Raw genomic sequence first — 22,608 nt, 5'->3', positions numbered from 1 at the left:
GTCGTAACAGTCCCTAGGTGCACAAGCATTTCACTATTTATATCTCTATTACATGCAGTATTTTATGATGGCACAATCACATTAGATTAGAGAGAACCTTATTTAGAACTTTATTAATCCCTTGGGAAGACTCCTTCAGGGATTATAACACAAGTATAAGATTAATGTTTCTAAACAAAAATACCGTCAAAAATTTCAAGAAGCACATAAAACCTTTATTATTAAACATACATAACAGAGCCTGTTTCATGACATCTTACCCTTTATTGTTCCATGCAAATGTTATGTTTAAGGATGGCCAGCAGACGTCGCCATATCTGACTGTATCAAAAGATTCAAAACACTCAACCATGGCTTCATATTGATTCAATGGTTCAAAACGCTTCAGTTTCTCCGTCACTAATTTTCATCAGTAAAATGCAGCAACCACTAATTATTACCATATATGCACGGATAAAATTACAGTCATGGGTACTTTGATGTGTTGCAAACCGGGATGTTAATTAATGTGGGACCACCTTAAACACTAACTTACTGAAGAACAAAGCAGAGAGTAACGTACCTGGATCTTGCATAACGTCTAAATCAATACATGATGCCTGTTTCTCTGTCAATGTTTCTGGCATCAAACTCACCAGTTTTGTCAGTTTCTATTGTCTTTCCACAGATTTTGACTCATTTTGTTTGGCTGCGGTACAAAGATTTTTTTTTTTTTTTTTTTTTTTTAGTTTGGTAGCACTGACATGCGTTTTTAAAACAGACTGATTTATACCGCATGCAAAACTCTTTGGCATAAAATTAAAAATGCATAAATACGCAAAAATGTGCAAATTAATTATCACATAAATATTTCTCAAAATAGCTGTCAGCTATCAATCAAAACGGGATTCAGCCTTTTGACTGATCGTCCAATCATTGTATGGAGGTCTAGCATCCTGGCCCACCCACAGCTCCATTCACCCCAAAGACGCTGGGCCGCTGGGGGCAGGACACAATCGTGGCATTTAACCAATGACCGCCGAGTTTCAAGGCAATGAAAAAAGACATTGAAAGCAGTCCCATTGACGTGAACGGACGCTCGGCTGACCACAGACTGTATAAGAAAAAGATTCATGAGAAGTTAACAAAGTAGTCAGTCGATTTGTGATAAGTAGCTGATTCTGAACGAACTCAACTTCAAGATAAACGTGTTCTAATGCATTTGTAGTCAATGAAATGTTAACAAACTGTGCATATTTGACCACTTAATTTTTTTACATTTTTGGGAAAGCTGAGCTTTCCTTGCAGTCTTAGAGAAATGATCGGTTATGAAAGAGTGAAACCAGAAAAGTGACAAATCACAGCCTTTTGCAATGTCCGATTTAACAGGTGCGTCGGGCTATGGAGAGCCAGGCAGAGGGCTGTGTCCTAAAGCTCTTTGGTTTGTCACACCCAGGGATATGTGTGAAACTTCACACCATATTACAGTGCAGGCAACAAGGTCCCGTGTCTGAGCACAGTTTGAAAAATAAATGACTGGTCTTTTTATCACAGAAATGTGGTACCCACTTTCTTCGAATTAGCAAGTGTCACTGTGTAACTTCATTTTATACCTCTGTTACTGGCCACAGCCATGCTGCTCTCTCTGGTATATGCGAGGGGTTTTTAATTGAAATGCATTGCGATTGGACGCACCGTTTTGTTCTGTCAGCGAAAATCCATTATACAAAATGTGGTATATACGGTGTTGGAAAACCGTACAAAAGCATTGGGACTTTTGCTTTTATCCAGTGAGTGTGAATATCCCTTTCTGCATTGAAACCAAGTGCACTAACCACTTGGCTACCACCCCTGCATATGCGCATGCACACACACACACACACACACACACCACAGCTCACTGAATGTTAATGACTTATCCATTGCATGTGTACTGTATGGTTCAATACAAATATATGTATTGTGACACCCCTAAAATATACTCAACAAAAATATAAACGCAACACTTTTGGTTTTGCTCCCATTTTGTATGAGATGAACTCAAAGACCTAAAACTTTCTCCACATACACAATATCACCATTTCCCTCAAATATCGTTCACAAACCAGTCTAAATCTGTGATAGTGAGCACTTCTCCTTTGCTGAGATAATCCATCCCACCTCACAGGTGTGCCATACCAAGATGCTGATTAGACACCATGATTAGTGCACAGGTGTGCCTTAGACTGCCCACAATAAAAGGCCACTCTGAAAGGTGCAGTTTTATCACACAGCACAATGCCACAGATGTCGCAAGATTTGAGGGAGCGTGCAATTGGCATGCTGACAGCAGGAATGTCAACCAGAGCTGTTGCTCGTGTATTGAATGTTCATTTCTCTACCATAAGCCATCTCCAAAGGCGTTTCAGAGAATTTGGCAGTACATCCAACCAGCCTCACAACCGCAGACCACGTGTAACCACACCAGCCCAGGACCTCCAAATCCAGCATGTTCACCTCCTAGATCGTCTGAGACCAGCCACTCGGACAGCTGCTGAAACAATCGGTTTGCATAACCAAAGAATTTTTGCACAAACTGTCAGAAACTGTCTCAGGGAAGCTCATCTGCATGCTCGTCGTCCTCATCGGGGTCTCGACCCGACTCCAGTTCGTCGTCGCGACTTCGCACAGCCATTGAAGAGGAGTGAACCAACATTCCACAGGCCACAATTGACAACTTGATCAACTCTATGCGAAGGAGATGTGTTGCACTGCATGAGGCAGATGGTGGTCACACCAGATACTGACTGGTATCCCCCCCCCCAATAAAACAAAACTGCACCTTTCAGAGTGGCCTTTTATTGTGGGCAGTCTAAGGCACACCTGTGCACTAATCATGGTGTCTAATCAGTATCTTGATATGGCACACCTGTGAGGTGGGATGGATTATCTCAGCAAAGGAGAAGTGCTCACTATCACAGATTTAGACTGGTTTGTGACCAATATTTGAGGGAAATGGTGATATTGTGTATGTGGAAAAAGTTTTAGATCTTTGAGTTCATCTCATACAAAATGGGAGCAAAACCAAAAGTGTTGCGTTTATATTTTTGTTGAGTGTATATAACATGCACAGTACTGTATGACCATATCAACATTGTCTGTGTGCAGCTTTCATTGAATTTTGCTCTGCTATGCATAATTTCTTATCTTGCAGGATGATTAGAGACCTTTTTGTTAGCTGCAATGGGCTGAACCAGGTGACGGAGCTGGTGTACCTTGACCAGACACGTTCTCTGGCTTTAAAGGTGTTTGAGACCCTAATAATAGGCATTGAACCCCAGCAACTAGATGGGGTGCTTCAGGAGCTGGAGGATCCTAATGCTGAAGAAAGTGAGTCTGTCTTGGGCCTGACTGAAGAACTGGGGTCTCGAGGGTCTGGAGAGGGCCCACAGAGCCTCAGCAAGTTCTATGAAGGATTAAAGGAAGCATATCCCCGTCATAAGTGCAGGACTGGGCAGGGTCGAGCACTAGGTCATAGCCGAGCAGACACCCACCTCCATGTCATCAACTTGTTCTTGTGTGTGGCCTTTTTATGTGTCAGCAAAGAAGGTGATTCTGACCGTGATTCGGCAAACGACTCTGAGGACACATCTGGTTATGACAGTACAGCTAGTGAACCTCTAGGAGGGCGACTACCCTACCTGTCCCCAGATAGTGTGGCTTTGCCTTCCAAAGATCAGGTTCACCGGGCTGCAGACATTTGGTCAGTGTGTCGTTGGATCTACTTGACCAGTGCTTTATTCCAGAGGCAGTTCTACAGACTTGGAGGCCTAGATGTCTGCTTGCGCCTTATGGTCATGGTTATTCAAAAGCTTTCCTGCAAGACCAAAGATGGGAAATCTAAAAAAAAGAGGGAGGGCAAGAGCAAAGGCACCCCTGAATCTGCTGCTCCAGCCTCCTCACAAGGCCTGGATGAGATGACTCGTGACTTTTCCGACATTCTCAGCACAGGTCCAGCTGAAGGAAAGACCAAAGATTCAACGAAGAAGATGGAAGAAGAGTGGCTGCTACAAAGTATTCGTCTTCTTGAGGCTCTGTTGGCTATTTGTCTACACAGTGCTAACTCAACCCTACAAAAAGTAGAGCCTGAACTTTCTTTTCAGGTACATCATTTTCTATTGTACTGACAATACCATGGTGACACAGTTACCCAAACTTCAATTAGACTGTTTGTTTTCATGTCTAGCTCCAGTCAGTGGAAGAGACCCTGTCTGAAGTAAGAGATCAGCTCTCTCGCTCTGGTTTGGTGAACTCTGACCTTGCTGTACCCCTCTTCGACTCTCTGCTGAGAGTGGCTTTGGCTGAGGTGTCAATTTGCCCTGATCCACCAGATGAGAAGCCAGACAGGGACAGGGTGAGTGCTACCTTGGCAGATACTGCGACTTATGTTACAAGTTTTAAGTTGTTCAGGCTTCTCATGTATCAGGTGCCAAATTCAGGTGAGCCAGGCAGGCATCTATTGCTTGGATACTCTGCAGATAGGTGCAGTCTTTTTTTTTTCACCATTCACATGATGTGTAGCTCTTGGCATGGTTTTTCTGTAATAATCTATCTGTTTATAATTGAAGAGCATTTTAACACACAAAAACACTGGAACCAAGGAAAAAAAGGGGGGGGACTAAACTCAACATTTTCCCTGCATTTTTTTGTAGTCCTAATTATTTGCTGTTAGTTTTATTGTACTTCATTGATAATCATCTTTGTAATGCAAAGCGATGATTCCATTAGTCGATAGAGGTGCACTCAGTGAAGCACACTCTTTTGCCAAGGCTCAGCATGCTTTTCAGCGATATTATCCAGATAATATGAGCAAAGCGTCGCGCAGCAGTGCGAAGCTCACTCATGGTACAGGGCGTCCTAAACAGGAAGTGCCAATTTTCAAATCCACAATAAAACAGGAAATGTTCAAATGTCAAACACTTCCAGGTTTGACACTTCCTGGATTGATAGACAAGATCCCATGGAATCTCGCGGGAACTAAGTGGCAAGCTTACACTCAAACAGGAAATGCCAATTTATCAGTCACAGTGAAACAGGAAATGTTGAACACTTCCTGGCATGGGTGGAGCTAGAGCAGAGGCAGAGGTTTCATTGGACTCCCCTGAAATCTGATTGTACACAGATGATTGATATGTCACAGCACCACACGTTTGGTTGAAAGACCTGCATTTTTTTTTTTTAATTAGTGAGTCACATTGACTGCTAGGTTCCTCCTGTCCAGTAGTTTGTGCTGTGTACCACAAAAAGTTCTAATCCACCTTAGAAGAAGAAAAATATTCGCTTCAGATTTGAACTGAACACGTCGTATGAACTATCTACTTCTAATCACACCAAACTTACACTGGTGAGTAAACGACCGTATTTTATGTCAGAAATGAGGTCCAGGTTGTTAAAAGCAGCATTTCTCCTTTAATTAAGGTTGCCATGTCTGTCTGTTAGCTGTTTAAGCATGCACACGTTTAAACTAACAGCCAACAGCTGGTTCATACTCTGTTGGCTTATTAGTGCAGCAGATAACTGAAGCAATCCTTCAAATGGTGATACAAACATCAAATTCAGCACAAATACAGCTGGAGCAAAATTAATGGAGCAACTTTAAGTTTTGACCCCTGAACAAACTGAAACTGACCTTTGTCACCATTCTTGCTGCTTTTACCTCATAACTCCATAACATTCCGTCACAGATTGTCACCTTTTTTGAGGATCTTTATGATCATCCAAATAATTTGGTGTGGTTTTCTATATGATTGGAGCATCTTTTAATTTTGACTCCAGGCTAATTCTTCAATTGACCCCCACCTGGCTGCCTATTGAAAATTCAAGTGGCCAATCAGTTTTTTTTTTTTGTTGTTTTTTTTTTTTGTTTTTTGTTTTTTTTTAGAGTTCATGTTTATGGATTATTTGTGCTGAATGTGATGCTTGTATCATTTGCAGGATTCCACTCTAAATATTCTCTGATCTGCTGCACTATACGAGATGTAAGATGCTGCTCCTCAGTGTTTCTCAGTTGCCCTCAAAAGTATTGGAACACTTGGTATTTCACACATTTTAATTTGTTTATTCCATTTCAAATACATTTTTTTCTAAAATTATATTCCTTAACTCAAACTGAAAGCAAATCTCTACAACTTGATATAAACGATTTAAAAATATAAAATCCAGTTTCCTGATGAAGTGGTGTAGAGGAGGATTTTCTTAAAAAGAAGACCTGAAAGTTCAGCTACAATTTGACAGAAAGTACATTTGAGATGAAATCCTAGATTTGAGATGTTTTGGTGAAAGAAACTTTTGTATTTCTTCATAACTGATGTAAATAAAGTCCAAGACATTTTTAGTGACTTGGAAATGTTCATGTTTCCATCACCTGACTTGTCTGAAGAAAACTGGCAATAAAACTGGTTATTAATTTACAACTTTTATCAAGTTTTAGAGATTTGCTTTCAGTTTGAGTTTGAGGAAGATAATTTTAGAAATTTTTATTCTTTATTTTTTGTATTTCTTGTATTTAAAATGGCATAAACAAATGAAGGTGTGTGACATTCCGAATGTTCCAATACTTTTGGAGAGCACAGTATCCTAACCTTATGATGAGTGCAAAATGAGTGTGGTATTATTACTGTTTTGTTTAAGAATGTTTAATTTTCACTGTTGCTGCACTTTGTGTCAAATCATAGTCATATCGTATATCATATTGATATGAAAATTCAGTAAGATATATCTTCTATTATACATTTCAAATCTAAGGTGGAACTCTACTAGTGTTTACTAAGGTACACCAAAATATATTTAAAAACAAAAGAGAGAGAGTAGAGCCACTTACCGTAGTTGCCTGTTCTTGAGAACCAGTGATGGTAGGTTGAAAAGCTTTTCTATCCCATGGGAACTCTCCCTACCCACCTAAGTGGCTCAAGAATATGGACAGCATGTATATAAGTGACATTTACATGACAATTTATATGACAATATTGAGATACGATAATTTGGCCATATTGTACAGCACTACTGTCAACTAGCTGAAAACTTTGAATGTTAATTTACATCTACATAAAAAAAAAATGCTTAAAGTGGCAGGGGGTTAAGAGGGCTGTAATTGGGGGGTCAGCTGAAAAGCAAAAAAAGAAAAATGCTTAAAAAGGTGGGGAGTATGGGGGCAGAGCCCCTCCAGCACACACACACACACTCTCTCTCTCTCTCTCACTCTCTCTCTGTCTCTCTGTCTCTCTGCCTGTCTCTCACCATCTCTGTATCTCTCCCCCTCTGCCTGTCTGTCTCTCGCTTGCTTTCTCTCTCTCTTTTTCTTCCTCTCTCACTGTTTTCCTGCTGTGCAAACTTCCTGGACCTGTGCAAAGCCTTTCAACTGTTAAAAAAAAAATGTAATCACCGACGCTCATGCGCAGGATTTTTTTTTTCCTTTTCAGTGGACAGAATCACTGCTCAGCTTCTCCTCCTCGGCTGCATGCTGAGCTGGTGTTTTACACCCTCGAGACAGTGAAGCGGCTAACTTTTTAGCACACATTTTTAGCAACAATTCAGTTAATTTTTCCAAAAATCTGTGCTCGAAGAACAGACAATTTGAACCCGAGCACAGCGCAGAAATTTACCGCTTGTTTGAGAGCTCTCTCAAACAGCCTGGCTTTAGAAAAACTCTCCCCTCTCCTTCTCCCGCTCGGCAGTAAACAAGCAGAGAGCAAAGAACAACAATTGACAGGATTCACAGTGGCTCTTCTCCGGTATCGGAAAATGTCGCGGGTTGGATCAGTATTTTCCGATACGTGAATTACATCGGTATTGGAACCCGATACTGATCCGGGATCGGATTGGTCCCATCCCTGTTGACATCCCTTCATTATTTTATGAGAAAATAGTGCAATCCCTGTGGATAAATCCCCTCAAATCTAGCAGAAATTCATCACGTATTGGTATTATTTTAGTTTATTCTTTAGTTGTAGTATTTCTGAAATATGAGTTGATAAATGAAATGTACTTTTTATATCACAGCCAGACAATTTTATATTGTATAAGTGTATAATCTGTTGAATCATTAGTCCTTAGAGCAATTATTGGGAAAATACTGAGAAACAAGCTCCTTCTAAATGATATACATTTAATTATGTTGCAATTTGTTATTGGCAAATGCTGTCATTCTGTTGCAACACTATCTCCTTATTTTACTAAAGTTACAGTCTTTATATCATCCAAAAATCCAAAATTTTAGTTTTACTGAAGGCGCATGTAGAGTTGTGTTCAAAATAATAGCAGTTTGTTTAAAAAAGTCAGTAAAGCTCAAAATTCTTGTAATACTTTTTATTTCCATGCACACAAATCTGTTGGGAACACCGCACATGCGCTTCCAAACCAAAACATGAAGAACAATGTAGCAAATTTATTACTTTACAGTAAGTGAAGAAAAAGTAATATTATGCTGTTAAAAAATAGCAGTGTCTGCATTTTTTCTTTACAGGCTCTAACATTTACTGTATAAACTGAAAAATGCTTGAAGATTTATCTTTCCTGTGATTCACTGAACTAATATTAGTTGTATAACCACTGTTCGCATCTGTATTGCATGGAGTCAACCAACATCTGGCACCTGTGAACAGGTATTCCAGCCCAGGATGATTGGACTGCATTCCACAATTTCTCTGCATTTCTTGGTTTTGCCTCAGAAAGAGTATTGGTCTAGGGATTAGGCTGGCCACTCCTTAACGTTAATCTTGTTGTTCTGGAACCAAGATGCTGCTCACCTGCTGGTGTGTTTGTGGTCATTGTCTTGTTGAAACCCATTTCAAGATCATTTCCACTTCCTCTAATAAGGCAACATGACCTCTTCAGTATTTTGATTTATTCAAACTGATCCATGATCCCTGGAATTGTGATAAATAGGCCTGACACTATAATATGAGAAACATCCTGATCATCATATCATGATGCTTGCTCTGCAATGCTTCACCATTGTACTGTGGCTTGAATTCAGTTTTGGGGGGTTGTCTGACAAACTGTGTGCAGCTCCGAGACCCAAAAAGAACAATCTTGCTTTCGTCAGTCCACAAAATGTTGCACCATTTCTCTTTGGCCAATCAGTGTGTTCTTTGGTAAATTGTAACCTCTTCAGCACGTCTTTTTTTTTTTTTCCAACAGTGGGATTTTACAGGGACTTATTGCCCATAGTTTGGCTTCACATAGGCATCTTCTAATTGTCACAGGACTCACAGTTAACTTTAGACCTTCTTTGATCACCCTGGAGCTGATCATTGGCCGAATCTTTGCCATTCTGGCTATTCATTGATCCATTTGAATTGTGTTTTCTTCCACATCATTCTGGTGTTTTTGGTTGCCATTTTAAAGCATGAGAGAACATTTTAGCTGAGCAGCCTGTCATTTTCTGCATTTCTTTACACATTTTCCCCTCTCCAGTCAGTTTTTTAATCAATGTACGCTGTTCTTCTGAACAATGTCTGGAACGACCCATTTTACTCCGATTTTCAGAGATAAATGCACAACAACCAGCAGGTACAACATTTGCTGCCTTCAGCCTTAAATAATAGCCACCTCTTAGACTCTGATAAAGGGTCACAGAAAGAAAAATGCAGACACTATTTTTTTAACAACCTTTTCTGTAAAGTAACAACAAATTTGATACATTTATTTTCATGTTTTGATTTGGAACCCAATGTACAGTGTTCCCAGTGCATTTACATGTATGTTAATAAAAGCTATCATAAGGATTACAGCTTCACTCACATTTTAAACACACTATTATTTTTAACACAACTGTATATGATGCTCATTTGTCCTAACTGCTGTGCTCTATTGTGAGCATTTTATCTCTTTATTTCAGTTTACACTGGCTTCATGTTGTGCCTGACACATTTAATTCAAATATGCCTATTATCTGCTTTTCTTTCATCACATCTCTGTGTGCGTGACTGTCGGTAGATATTTGTTTGTTTGTATTTTCTTGATGGGCCAGCTGTGAATGGTATTACGTATTAACTTGATTATTACCTTGTCAGTAGCAACACTGTTTTCTGTAATCAACAAACATATGTAGAATAATACTGGAAGCAAAATGGAAGAGAAAGGCAATGACTCAGTGATGCAGTTAAATAGTGATAGTCTGCCTGCCTCTGTGTCCTGGTGAAGTTTCTAAACAGTGTCTGGGACTGTAGATTCTCCTCCAGCCTACAGACAGTCCCCTATTGGTTTAGTTGGTGGTGGAGTCAGCTAGCTAAGTAAGTCTAGTTGTTTCTACACCACATGGGAATCAGTGTGGTGCTGCTTTTAATTAAAGGGTATCATCTTCCAATGATATTAAGGGAGCATAGAAACCTCCATTTTGCAGTGACACCACCCTCTGAGGGCCACAGATTTGGAATCAGTACATCCCCCAACTTGCTAGTCAGTGCAGTGGTCAGTGTATTCTCGATTGCAAAGGGAAGGCAGGTGGGGGAATTACATCACAGAGACTTCATTAGACCACTTCCTGAAAGCTTGCTATGTGCGATACAGTCTTTATTTAGTGTCATTTTATCTAAATCACTCAAATTTGGTAATTGAGTATTTTAAAGCTTCCCATAATCCCCCCAGCGGGACCCTGCACTTCCCAGAATGCACCACGGTGCCAGCAGAGTTCCGGCATCTCACATCCAGTGTACAGTTGTGCTCAAACGTTTACATACCGATGTACCTTCTGGCAATTTGTAGCTAAACTTTCAGGTCTTCTTTTTAAGAAAATCCTCCTCTATACCACTTCATCATGAAGATGGATAACTGGTGATACAAAATGCAAAGCTTGCACTGTGCATAATTTCTCCAATCATAGCCACGCAAGCCTGTAACTTCTTCTGGGTTCTCTGGGTGTCTTGGTGGCTTTCCTCACTCTTCTACTTCTTGCACAGTCACTCAGTTTTTGAGAACTGTCTACTCCATGCAGATTTACCATAGAGTACCATATTGTTTGTATTTCTTTGTAATTGATGTAAATAAAGTCCGAAACATATTCAGTGGCAGCTTTACCATTAGAGAGCCTCGTCCACAACTACCACAAAAGACTCCAAGCTGTCATTGATGTTAAAGGGGGCAATACATGTTATTAAGAACAGATGTATGTAAACTTTTGATCAGGGTCATTTGTGTAGTTTGTGTTGTCATTATGATTTTAAAAGAGTAAACCTGGTGGTTTGACAATAAATGGCTTCACCCAACCACTAACCGTGAGTGTTATTCATATTCTCTGAAAAATGGCCAAAAAAACAAAAATTCTGCCAGGATATGTAAACTTTTGAGCACAACTGTCAACAACGGCTAGTGAGGTTGTGGATGGCATTGATCCAGCAAATTCACGGGCGATTATGATAATGACATGTTCTCCATAGTTGAGAGGGTTATCTGGAGGAGCTGTAGTACCTTTGATGGACATCTGCCATGGCCTGATGTTGTCTTGTTGTCCATACTTGATGATGTTTTTTTACAGTGTGTCCTGAACTGGAACTCTGCTGAAACTGACCTCTTGCATGAGTCACATACCACAAGATGGCGCAAGATTCACAACTGCGAAACAGCGAATAGACAGAGACTGACACCATTTTCACTCTGTGAAATTGCATATTTTCATTTTGGGCACTTATTTCAATTTCAGTTTATTTTCATTTATACAGCACCAAATCACAACAGAGTTACCTCAAGACGCTTCACACAAGTAAGGTCTAATCTTTCTAACCCCCAGAGCAGCAGTGGTAAGGAAAAACTCCCTCTAAGGAAGAAACCTCAAGCAGACCAGACTCAAAGGGATGACCTTCTGCTTGAGCCATGCTACAGACATAAATTACAGAACAATTCACAGAACGAATAAACAGGAAATGCTGTTGGTGCACAGGAGAGGAGGGTCTCCAGCACAAATACCACACCCATCTCTGGATGGAGCTGCACCTTAAACAGAGAGAAAAACGGAATCAGGCATCAGAAAGACAAGAAATACGGTATAATTTGTCAGCATTAAACAACAAGAAAAACAGGAAATACTAAGGTGATCGCCGGCCACTAGCCCTAAGCTTCACTAAAAACCCAGAATTTAGGTAAAGTTGAGGCTGCGGCACGCTCCATTTCCTAATAAAATGAATTATAAGAGTAAAAAGCGTAGAACTATACTATGCCAGTATGCTAGCCATACTAAAGGGAAAATTATTATTTATTTATTCACTGATCTACAATTTACCTCAGATATTACACTACTTTTGTAACCCAATTACTTTATTAAACCCATTTCTAGCACCAAAACAGTTTGTACACATGAATGAAGGTATATTTTCAATTAAGATTTGAAGAATTTTCTAAAAATACATTTCATATACCCACATTTAAAGGTAAATTATTTCTCTATGCAGTATTGTAGACAATTATGTGTCACATCCTGAAAGCTGAGATTGTTCTGAACATTTTTATATGTGGCTCATTGGCGGCACAGTGGATTAATGGTTAGCACTGGTGCCTCACAGCAAGAGTATGTAAAACCCCAACGGTCAAAACGACCCCCTGTGAGCAAGCACTTGGCTACAGTGGGAAGGAAAAACTCCCTTTTAACAGGAAGAAACCTCCAGCAGAACCAGGCTCAGGGAGGGGCAGTCTTCTGCTGGGACTGGTTGGGGCTGAGGGAGAGAACCAGGAAAAAGACATGCTGTGGAGGGGAGCAGAGATCGATCACTAATGATTAAATGCAGAGTGGTGCATACAGAGCAAAAAGAGAAAGAAACAGTGCATCATGGGAACCCCCCAGCAGTCTACGTCTATATACATATACATATAGATATGTACAGACATGCAAGACAGTACCATATTTTCCAGACTATAACACCTGTTTTTTGACTAATTTGGGAAATCCTGCGAATTATACGCTAGCGCAATTTATATGTTGAAAAAGAGGTGTTTTCCTCTTGAGTTCTTGCAAAATGTAAAAAAAAAAAAAAAAGATTTATATTCTGTTGCATTTTTATTTTCTTAATTATGTGGGTTTTTTGACAGATGCAATTTATAATCTGGAGAACACACTAAATTGGATGACAACGTGAGAAAGATGAGAGTTGGAATTAATTTGTTTATCAGACGACAGTGACAGGGAAGGGCCGTGTCAGTCTGTATTTTTCCGCCGTGTTTTGTCCGTCCTTCATTTACAGCAGCACAGATAACCGTCAACTAGAACCCTCAAAACGATCAGATTAATGTTCAGGTCACATGAGTACAAAGAGCTTCAGAGCACACACGCACCTGTGCCGAAAACCCACACGCTTACACCCCACCCCCCACCAAAAAAAAAAAAAAAAAAAAAATCCAAAACCCAGCAACTGCACCAGATCCTGATCAAATCCATGGATGATCCCTCACGGTTACCCAGTAAATAACATTTGGAAGTTTGGAAAAAGAATCCTTCCAGCAGTGTGGACCATGCAGCTCCAGCTGTGACTCCTCCTGGATGGAACACCAGTCCACTGGAACTGATAGCGTATATATATGTACAATACCAATAAAGGCACTTCTTCTTTCTCTTCTTCTTCTTATACTCAAAAAAGTACATTAAAATGTGAATTACTATGGTAAAATTGGGAAAATACTTTTAGACCCCAGAGGGTTAAGATGAACAATGCTAAAATGCTAATCTGTACTGCATTGACAGCATATTGTTTTATCCCAGCATATCTGGGATAAATCCTGTTTTTTTTTTTTTGTTTTTTTACTCTTTAATTTAATCTTTACCATCCTGTCAGGTTGGATTCTGGTGCCAGGATTCTGGTGGCTGATTCAGCTGTGAACTACCAAATATCTGTGACATTGCAAAGGCGGGCATGATTCAGGAGTTTGGGATGGGCATGTTGTCTGTTTAGGTGGTTGCCAAAGAGGACAGAGCAGTTCTTTTGTGTGGTGGATACAGCAATGTGGTGGATACATGCTTCCAGACCTTGGCTTAGCCTGACCCTGCTGTCTCTGCTGCTGTTTGTGTTTTGTAGAATACGCAGAGGTGTCAAGTAACGAAGTACAAATACTTCGTTACTGTACTTAAGTACACTTTTTAGGTATCGATACTTTACTCCATTACTTATTTTTCTGCCTACTTCTGACTTCTACTCATTACATTTTCACACAAGTATCTGTACTTTCTATTCCTTACATTTTTAAAACAAACAGCCTCGTTACTCTTGGCTTCAGCACCAGTGGATGTGCGCTGAGGCGCCAGCGCACATCCACCGGCGCAGCTCCACCTGAAGCCCGAGGCGTCAGCGCAGTTCCACCGGCACGGTTTCACCGAGGCGCCAGCGCGGATTTATCTGACCATGGGTCCGAAGAAGGCACTGATGGCGGAGGAGGGAGACGATATCAAGAAGTCCCTGGACTTTTTGTCTGAGGAAATCTCTGTTGTTAAAATGCAGCAGAAATCCATTATGGAGCTGGTGGAAGAAGTAAAGGCTCTCCGGATCCAGAATACCGAGAAAGACCGGCGTCTGGTGCACCTGGAGAACCGTGTTGCGGAGTTGGAACAGTACACAAGGATGAACGACGTTATTATTACAGGAATTCATATTAAACCTCGATCCTACGCACGGGCGGTGTCAGAAGACAGCGGAGGGGAGGCCAGCGAGCAGGCCAGCTCAGTGGAACAACAAGTGGCTGACTTCCTGCAATCTAAAGGTATTCGAATGGACTGTAATAACATTGAAGCGTGCCACCCCCTGCCCAGGAGAGAGGATGGAGACAAGCGAGCTGTTATGAGGTTTGTCAACAGAAAACATAAAATGGCATTGTTAAAACAGGGACGGAAACTCAAAGGAACAAACGTATTCATCAATAAACATCTGACCAAAAGAAACGCAGACATCGCCAGGAAAGCTTGTCTCTTAAAAAAAAGCAGGGAAAAATTCAACAGACATGGACATCCAACTGCAAAACATTCATCAAACTGAACGGAACACCAGAACAAGCGAAGGTTATGGTAAATCAGGAACATCGAGGAACTGGACAAATACGATCAATAAGGTATGAGGACACAAACACATCACAACACCATGACACAGACCAGAGGAACCTATTCATCTACTACATCATCTACATCTGGAGACAAGAAGGATATAACTCACAGGACTGCTGATCATAGAAAACTAGAACTGAGAACATTTAAATACACAGACCACAATGTACTGGACTTGGAGCACGATATAGACCCAGACAATAATTTCTTCTCAAATATCAATGACAGTTGTTGCTATTATACAGATGAACAGTTTAATCGGGTCATTAAAATGGATAACAAATTATCAATAATCCATTTCAACAGCAGAAGTCTGTATGCAAACTTTAACAACATTAAAGAATATTTAAGTCAATTTAAAAAAATATTTAACATAATTGCTATATCAGAAACATGGATCAATGAAGATAAAGGAACGGATTTTGAACCAATCGAAGCAGTGGTTCGCAGATTGAAGCAATGCTTCGATCTGTTGCTTCGTTTATACTTTTTCTTTCGCTTAATTTTCCCCCACTAAAACCCTAAAGAGCATACGTCTGTGAGTATTATTTACCTTTTCTATGTTAAACTGACCTGTTACGGTCTTCTGAAACAGTTGATAGATGTATTTTATAACTTAAAAACGGGAGCGACGCTAACGCGTTAGCATGTCTATGGCATTTTCAATGTTAAAAGTTAGCATGAAGCATTTCCAGCTGTCTTCACGTTCGGGTGCATTTGTTTTCAAATTGTAATATTTCTTAAATTTATTTTTGTTTATATATTGATAATCTAATGATTATTATATACAATTTCAGAGAAAGAGACAAAAAGAACCTGAATAGAAACACAACAGAAAATATAAAAGCAACTAACAATGAACATACATAAATAATAAATAAATACATACATACATACATGTTTCCTGTGAACACCTAGTGACTCTTACACCTCCATTTCATCCCTGTTTTATTTAAGTTTAATGACAGTTTGTTTTGGTCAAACCATATTTTCAATGTGTTAATTTCTTCAGTGATTTCCTCCAGAACTATCTGACAAACTAAAAAACTGCTGCATCCTAGTAAGAGCAGAATACTACTGGAATGAATTTGAATAAGGAAAGTTGTTTTTTTTTTTTTTCTCACTAAATGGATGCTGCACTCACTGCAGTTTGTCTGGAATAGTTCCAGATTGCATTTCAGAGCTTCTAGAATTGAAACATTTTCGTACAGGTGGTGTTGGGGGGTAATTTTGGGTTTTGGGTCTTGGGCCACATGTAGAACGAATCAGTTTTTAAATTAAGCTTTCAATTCATATAGTGGCATCTACCTTTTTTTTTTTTTTTTTTTTTTAAAGGTTACTTTATACTTTTATACTTTAAGTAGGTTTTGGAGCACATACCTTTTCACTTTTACTTGAGTAAAGAGGTCAAGTTGATACTTCAACTTTTACCAGTGTTTTTAAACTGCAGTATCTATACTTCTACTTAAGTAACCAATGTGTGTACTTTTGACACCACTGAGAATACGCAACATGTGGGGTCATGATAGTGTTTTACATGAATTTGGTTTCGTACAACAAAGGGATCAATGGTTCTTCTTCAGGTGTCAAATTTTGGTGAGAACTCGGACAGCAACGTCCCGCCTCTGACATTATTTTTAAGCAAGCATGTGTACCCTCACATTGTGCAGTGTCAGCACATGAGTTTACCACTTTATCCACTGTGCCAGCAGTAACTCATATGAAGAGAAAAATTATGGGCACTTTTACCAAGCAGCTGAAAAAATTATTAAAAGGATGTTTTGTTTGCAGGTTGATTTTTTTTTTTTTCAGTTCAGAAAAGTAATTGTACTTTTTTTAGGAGACACATAAAGAGCAGTAGTGGCGGTTAAGGATGCACACCTGCAAACAAAATGAAAACCAAGCCTTGTTAACCATTGTTGCTGCAGTGCATGGACACTCAAAATATGTTTCTAAGGAACATTCAGACGTGATAACACTTTCTCACCACAATGACTTGGCAAATCAGAAAGAAATTCTCCAGTCATGGCAGTACTTTACTTGTTCAGTCACAATGTAACTTCGCTGGACAGCATTAAAGCCAGTTGACACTGGGTAAGATACAGCAATTTAAATTTTTTAATAATTATTATTTTTAAAGATACATAAAGATAATTTATTTTCCTCCTCCTTCAGTCATCTGACATTTTGAATGTCTTTGTAGTAGTTTGTGTTACTTATCTTGCTAAATAAGATGTTTTTCCATAAGGATTAAAATTCCTGTCTGGCTAAGCCTGTTCCACCACAAGAGATTTAGGTTTTTATATAACAAGTTTACCTATTTCTAAGAGCTTAGCTCTTATTCAGAGAGCACAGCAGGCTGTCATGTTCACTTACCCATTACAAGCTAGCTACAAATTAGGCTTTTTCTCCACAGAGTCTGGCCATCAGATGCCTTGTTTGAAGTGTTTAGTTCACTCGTAGTCAGTGATCAGTTGTAAAGTCTTTTTTTGCAAGACGTAGAGTTATATATTACTTTAAGCCTCTCCTTTTTTGCCGGTAAATGTTTGTTAGGCTGTTTGCTTGAGTGTGTGCATGGGTGTGTCTCCGTTTCTCTCCATGCACACAAGATCATCAAGTGAATATGTTAGTGAGCTAGGCTGTGTGAGTGCTGTTGCCTTATGACCACAACCATGCACTTTTTTTGTGTGTATTGAAAACACTTCATTAGTAATTTTGCCGCTGCATTAGCGGTTAGGCGCTTGCTTGTGATGAGAATAATTTACAATTACATTGCAGTCCAGATCTTTTTTTTTTTCTTACTACTTCCTCTTTTTCTTTTTTTTTATAAACTGAAAGCGGTAAGCTGTTTCAAATTTAATCTCATTTTTAACATCAACCCATGTGTTTGGATTGCAATAATTTGGAATTCATGTCACCCCTTCCCCATTTTTTTCCTTGTTAGAAGCTCCAGTCATTGGTGGAAGGAGTGGCTCCAGCAGGTGATCTATCTGAAGAAGTAGACGAGGTGCAGAGCTGTGGTGTCAAGCCCTCAGAGGAGGAGGAGGGATACGACGCAGACAGTGAAAGTAACCCTGATGACATGGCCAAGCAGGAAGAGGGTAGGTCCACTCATTAAACATTAAAACGTGCTTACTGCCATCTCCCACTCCTGAATAATCCACAAATGTGCATATATAACTAATATCGAGCAGTCAGAGATTCCTGACGTCCGCCAATCCAGATCTGGATGACCTCCAAAATTCAGTAGAGTCTTCCATGCCTTAATACAGTTGTATGTAAAAGTTTGGGCAGCCCTAATGATTTCCATGATTTTCCTTTATAAATCATCAGTTGTTTGGATCAGCAATTTATAAAATATATCATATAGTAGACAAACACAGTGATATTGGAGAAGTGAAATGAAGTTTATAGGATTTACAGAAAGTGTGCAATAATTCTTTAAACAAAATTGGGCAGGTGCATAAATTTGGGCACCCCAACAGAAAAAAAATACATCAATATTTTTTAGTAGATCCTCTTTTTGCAGAAAAAAACAGCCTGTAAATGCTTCCTATAGCTTCCAGTGAGAGTCTGAATTCTGGTTGAAGGTATTTTGGACCATTCTAATTTACAAAACATCTCAGGTTTGTTGGTTTCCAAGCATGGACAGCCTGCTTAAAATCACACCACAGATTTTCAATAATATTCAGGTCTGGGGACTGAGATGCCCATTCCAGAATGTTGTACTTGTTCCTCTGCGTGAATGCCTTAGTAGATTTTGAGCAGCATTTAGGGTAATTGTCTTGGTGAAAGATCCAGCCCCGGCAAAACTTCAAATTAATCACTGATTCATGAACATTGTTCTCATGAATCTCCTGATATTGACTGAAATCTGTGTGACCCTCAACGTCACATAGATTCCCAGCCATGCATACCGCCCCTTATGTCCCAATAACTCAGTTTTAGTTTCATCAGTCTACAGCATCTTATTCCCTGCCCAATTTTGTTTAAATAATTATTGCACACTTTCTGTAAATACTAGAAACTTAATTTCACTTCTCAAACATCAGTGTGTTTGCCTGCTATATGATATATTTAACTGAAATTTCTGATCCAGACAACCAATGATTTATAAAGGAAAATCATGAAAATTATCAGGGGTGCCCAAACTTTTGCATACAACTGTATCTGGCTGATATTCAAATAGAGGGATATGAGCTGTATTTTGTGAACAGAAGAGATAAAAGGGGCGGTGGTGTTGCTCTGTACATAAAGGCAGATCTGATATGTACAATTGTAGAAGAAATGACAACTGTGGATGACATCATAGAAATTGTAACAGTGGAACTTGTACATGAAACATCTAAAAATATTTTAATCAGTTGTGTATACAGAGCACCAGACACTTGTGTTGTGAAATTTACAGATAGAATAATAGTTATTCCATCAAATTAAAAACAAAACGCTTTTTATATGTGGAGACTTTAACATTAACATAGAGAGCTCCAGTTGCCAAAGAATAAGTGATTTTGTGAATTCAATGTATAGTTTGGGGTTATTCCACTTGATAACAAAACCAACCAGAATCACATTGCAAAGTGCAACGGTAATCGACAATATATTTACAAATAAAACAGATGAAATTATCAGGAATGGGATCTTGATGACAGATGTTAGTGATCATTTACCAGTCTTTTCAATATTTAAATATAAAAATAGGTACAAGAAAAAAACTGTTATAAACTTTAAAAGAGACAAGTCAGTAAAAGCCTTAGAGGCATTCAAATATGATCTTAAAAATCAAAATTGGGAAGAAGTTTATGTCAGTGATGTTAATGTAGCATATAACTCATTTATGAAAATATTGATGAAATCATATAATAAAAACTGTAAATTAATAGAAATTAGTAAGAAAAGAGTAAATAAACCATGGCTGACAAAGGGAATAAAAAATGCTTGTGCAAAGAAAAACTATTTATACAGGTGCTTTTTAAAAATGCAAACAAAGGAAACAGAACACAGATACAAAAAAATATAAAAATAAACTATTGACAATAATTAGGAAACAAAAAAAAGATTATTATAGTGAACAATTAAATAAGAGTAAAGATAATATAAGGGCAACATGGGGAATTATAAAAAGTGTGATTGAAAGTGATGGAGCGAAAGCAACTTTTCCAAATTACTTTGTCAAAGAAAATAAAGAGATATATGACATAAAAGAAGTGGCAAATGGGTTTAATGATTATTTTTCAAATGTAGGATCAAGTCTGGTGGGAAATAAACCAATAGTAGAAGATACATTACATACACTTGTAAATACGGTCAATAGTATTTTCCTGGACAATGTGGAAAAAGATGAAATAAGAAATATTGTAAAAAACTGTGTAAGCAAAAGATCAACTGACCATGAAGATTTAGACATGATGACTGTAAAAAGTATAATAGAAACTGTTATTGAACCATTTACTTATATTTGCAATCTGTCTCTGTCAACAGGGATTTTTCCAGATGAAATGAAAATTGCCAAGGTAGTCCCATTATATAAAAATGGAGACAAACATAAATTCTCTAATTACAGGCCAGTATCATTGCTTCCACAGTTTTCTAAAATTATGGAAAAAGTTTTTGTGACAAGGTTGGATAAATTCACTGAGAAACATCATATTTTAAATAATGCTCAGTATGGATTCAGAACAAAACATTCGACAGCTATGGCAATTATGGAATTAATAGAGAAAATATCAACAACAATAGAAAATAAGGATTATTTTGTAAGTATTTTTATTGACTTGAAAAAAGCTTTTGATGTTATTGACCACTCAAGATTGCTTCACAAGTTACAACAATATGGAATAAGAGGTATTGCACATCAGTGGGTAAAAAGCTACTTAGAAAACAGAAAACAGTTTGTTCAGATAAATAATATCAAATCAGAATTGTGTAATATTGCTTATGGAGTACCACAAGGATCAGTACTTGGACCCAAACTGTTTATTTTGTATATCAATGATTTTGTGAATGTATCTAATGTGCTTGGTAGCATTTTATTTGCTGATGATACAACGCTGTTTTACTCTGGATCAGATATACAGGAAGTAGCACAAGTGATAAAACAGAATTGGAAAAGGTTAAGCATTGGTTTGATATAAACAGACTGTCACTAAATATTAATAAGACAAATTTGATATTGTTTAATGACAGCAAAAAAAAATAACGTGTCATTACAAATAGATGGAATGGATATACAAAGGGTAAAAGAAATGAAATTTTTAGGAGTCATAATTGATGAAGATCTTACATGGAAGTCACATAAATTACATAAAAGGAAAAATAGCGAAAGCCATTGCTGTTTTGCATAAAGTAAAATATTCATTAGTTATGGTTTATTAACATTGTACAATTCATTGATTTTCCCATATTTAACTTATTGTGTAGAAATCTGGGGATCAACATATACAACTTATATACAACCTTTGTTTATTCTGCAGAAAAGGGCTTTAAGGGTGATTAGCAACAGTGGTTTTAGAGATCCATCTAATCCACTGTTCATTAAGTACAGGGTACTTAAATTTCGTGATTTGGTCGATTTGAAAATATTACAAACAATGTACCAAGCTAATAAAAATGCTTTACCAACAAACATTCAAAATATGTTTGAGAAAAGAGTAAGTAGTTATAAACTGAAAGGAATAGAAGTCTTTAGAAAACCAAGATACAGAACCAGAGTAAAAGAACGGAGTATTGCAGTAAATGGTGTAAAATTATGGAACAATCTCAACAAAGAAATTAAAGAATTAAGGTCGCTTAAATTATTTAAAAAACATATTAAACTAGATGTATTAAGTAAGTATGAAACTATAAAATAAGTTAGTGGGCTGTAAGGAAGTAAAAAAAAGAAAAAAAATGTAATTTGTTAATAATGTATAAAATGTTTTAAGTTTAAAAATGTAACCTGTCAGAGATGTAATCTATTTAATAATGGTCATAATTATGAAATAAGTCAGTGGTATGTGACAAGTTAAAGAAATACAATCTGTTAAATAATGTTGAAAAATGACGCTGGATATTGAAAGATTGTATTGTAAAAAGGGGCAGAAAATATAAGACTTGTTCTTCTCTCTGCTCCTTTTCATTCTGGTAATGGAGATGCTTTATTTCTGCTTTTCTGTTTTTTCTTTTAAATGAATGAAATAAATAAAGGAATGAATGAATGAATGAATCTATCTGTGGTGCAAATTTGGTGAGAATCCCTGAAGTAGTTTTGACATAATCCTTCAAAGCCTATATAAAGTGAAATCTTGAGCCAGAATCCCGATCTGGATCACCTCCAAAATTCAGTGGAGTCTTCCATGCCCTAATATCTATCTGTGGTTCAAATTTGGAGAATCCGTGAAGTAGTTTTGACGTAATCTTTCAAAGGTCAAGGTCAGGTTTATTTATAAAGCACATTTACAAACAGTCAACACTGCCCCAAAGTGCTGCACAATAAAAGGATTTAAAATTATATCGTTAAATACAAGAACAAAATAAATCAACAAGACAGTAAAAGATGTTGCAGTGTTCAGCTCATCTTGTATTAAAAGCCAGTGCAA

General features: G+C 38.0%; 1 protein-coding gene across 1 annotated transcript in view; it reads left to right on the top strand.

Annotated features, from left to right (window-relative positions):
• The window catches only part of lyst (lysosomal trafficking regulator), a 143,913-nt gene that overhangs the window by 42,483 nt on the left and 78,822 nt on the right, over window positions 1-22,608 (top strand). Inside the window, 3 exon segments of the mRNA XM_034184385.1 lie at window positions 3,127-4,121; window positions 4,205-4,372; window positions 17,976-18,132. Coding sequence (XP_034040276.1) covers window positions 3,127-4,121; window positions 4,205-4,372; window positions 17,976-18,132 — 1,320 coding nt within the window.

Source organism: Thalassophryne amazonica, chromosome 13 (genome assembly GCF_902500255.1).
Source record: "Thalassophryne amazonica chromosome 13, fThaAma1.1, whole genome shotgun sequence".
In the NCBI taxonomy this organism is placed as follows: Eukaryota; Metazoa; Chordata; class Actinopteri; order Batrachoidiformes; family Batrachoididae; genus Thalassophryne; species Thalassophryne amazonica.
Note: the sequence above shows the minus strand (reverse complement) of the source record. Positions and strands in the feature narration are given on the sequence as shown.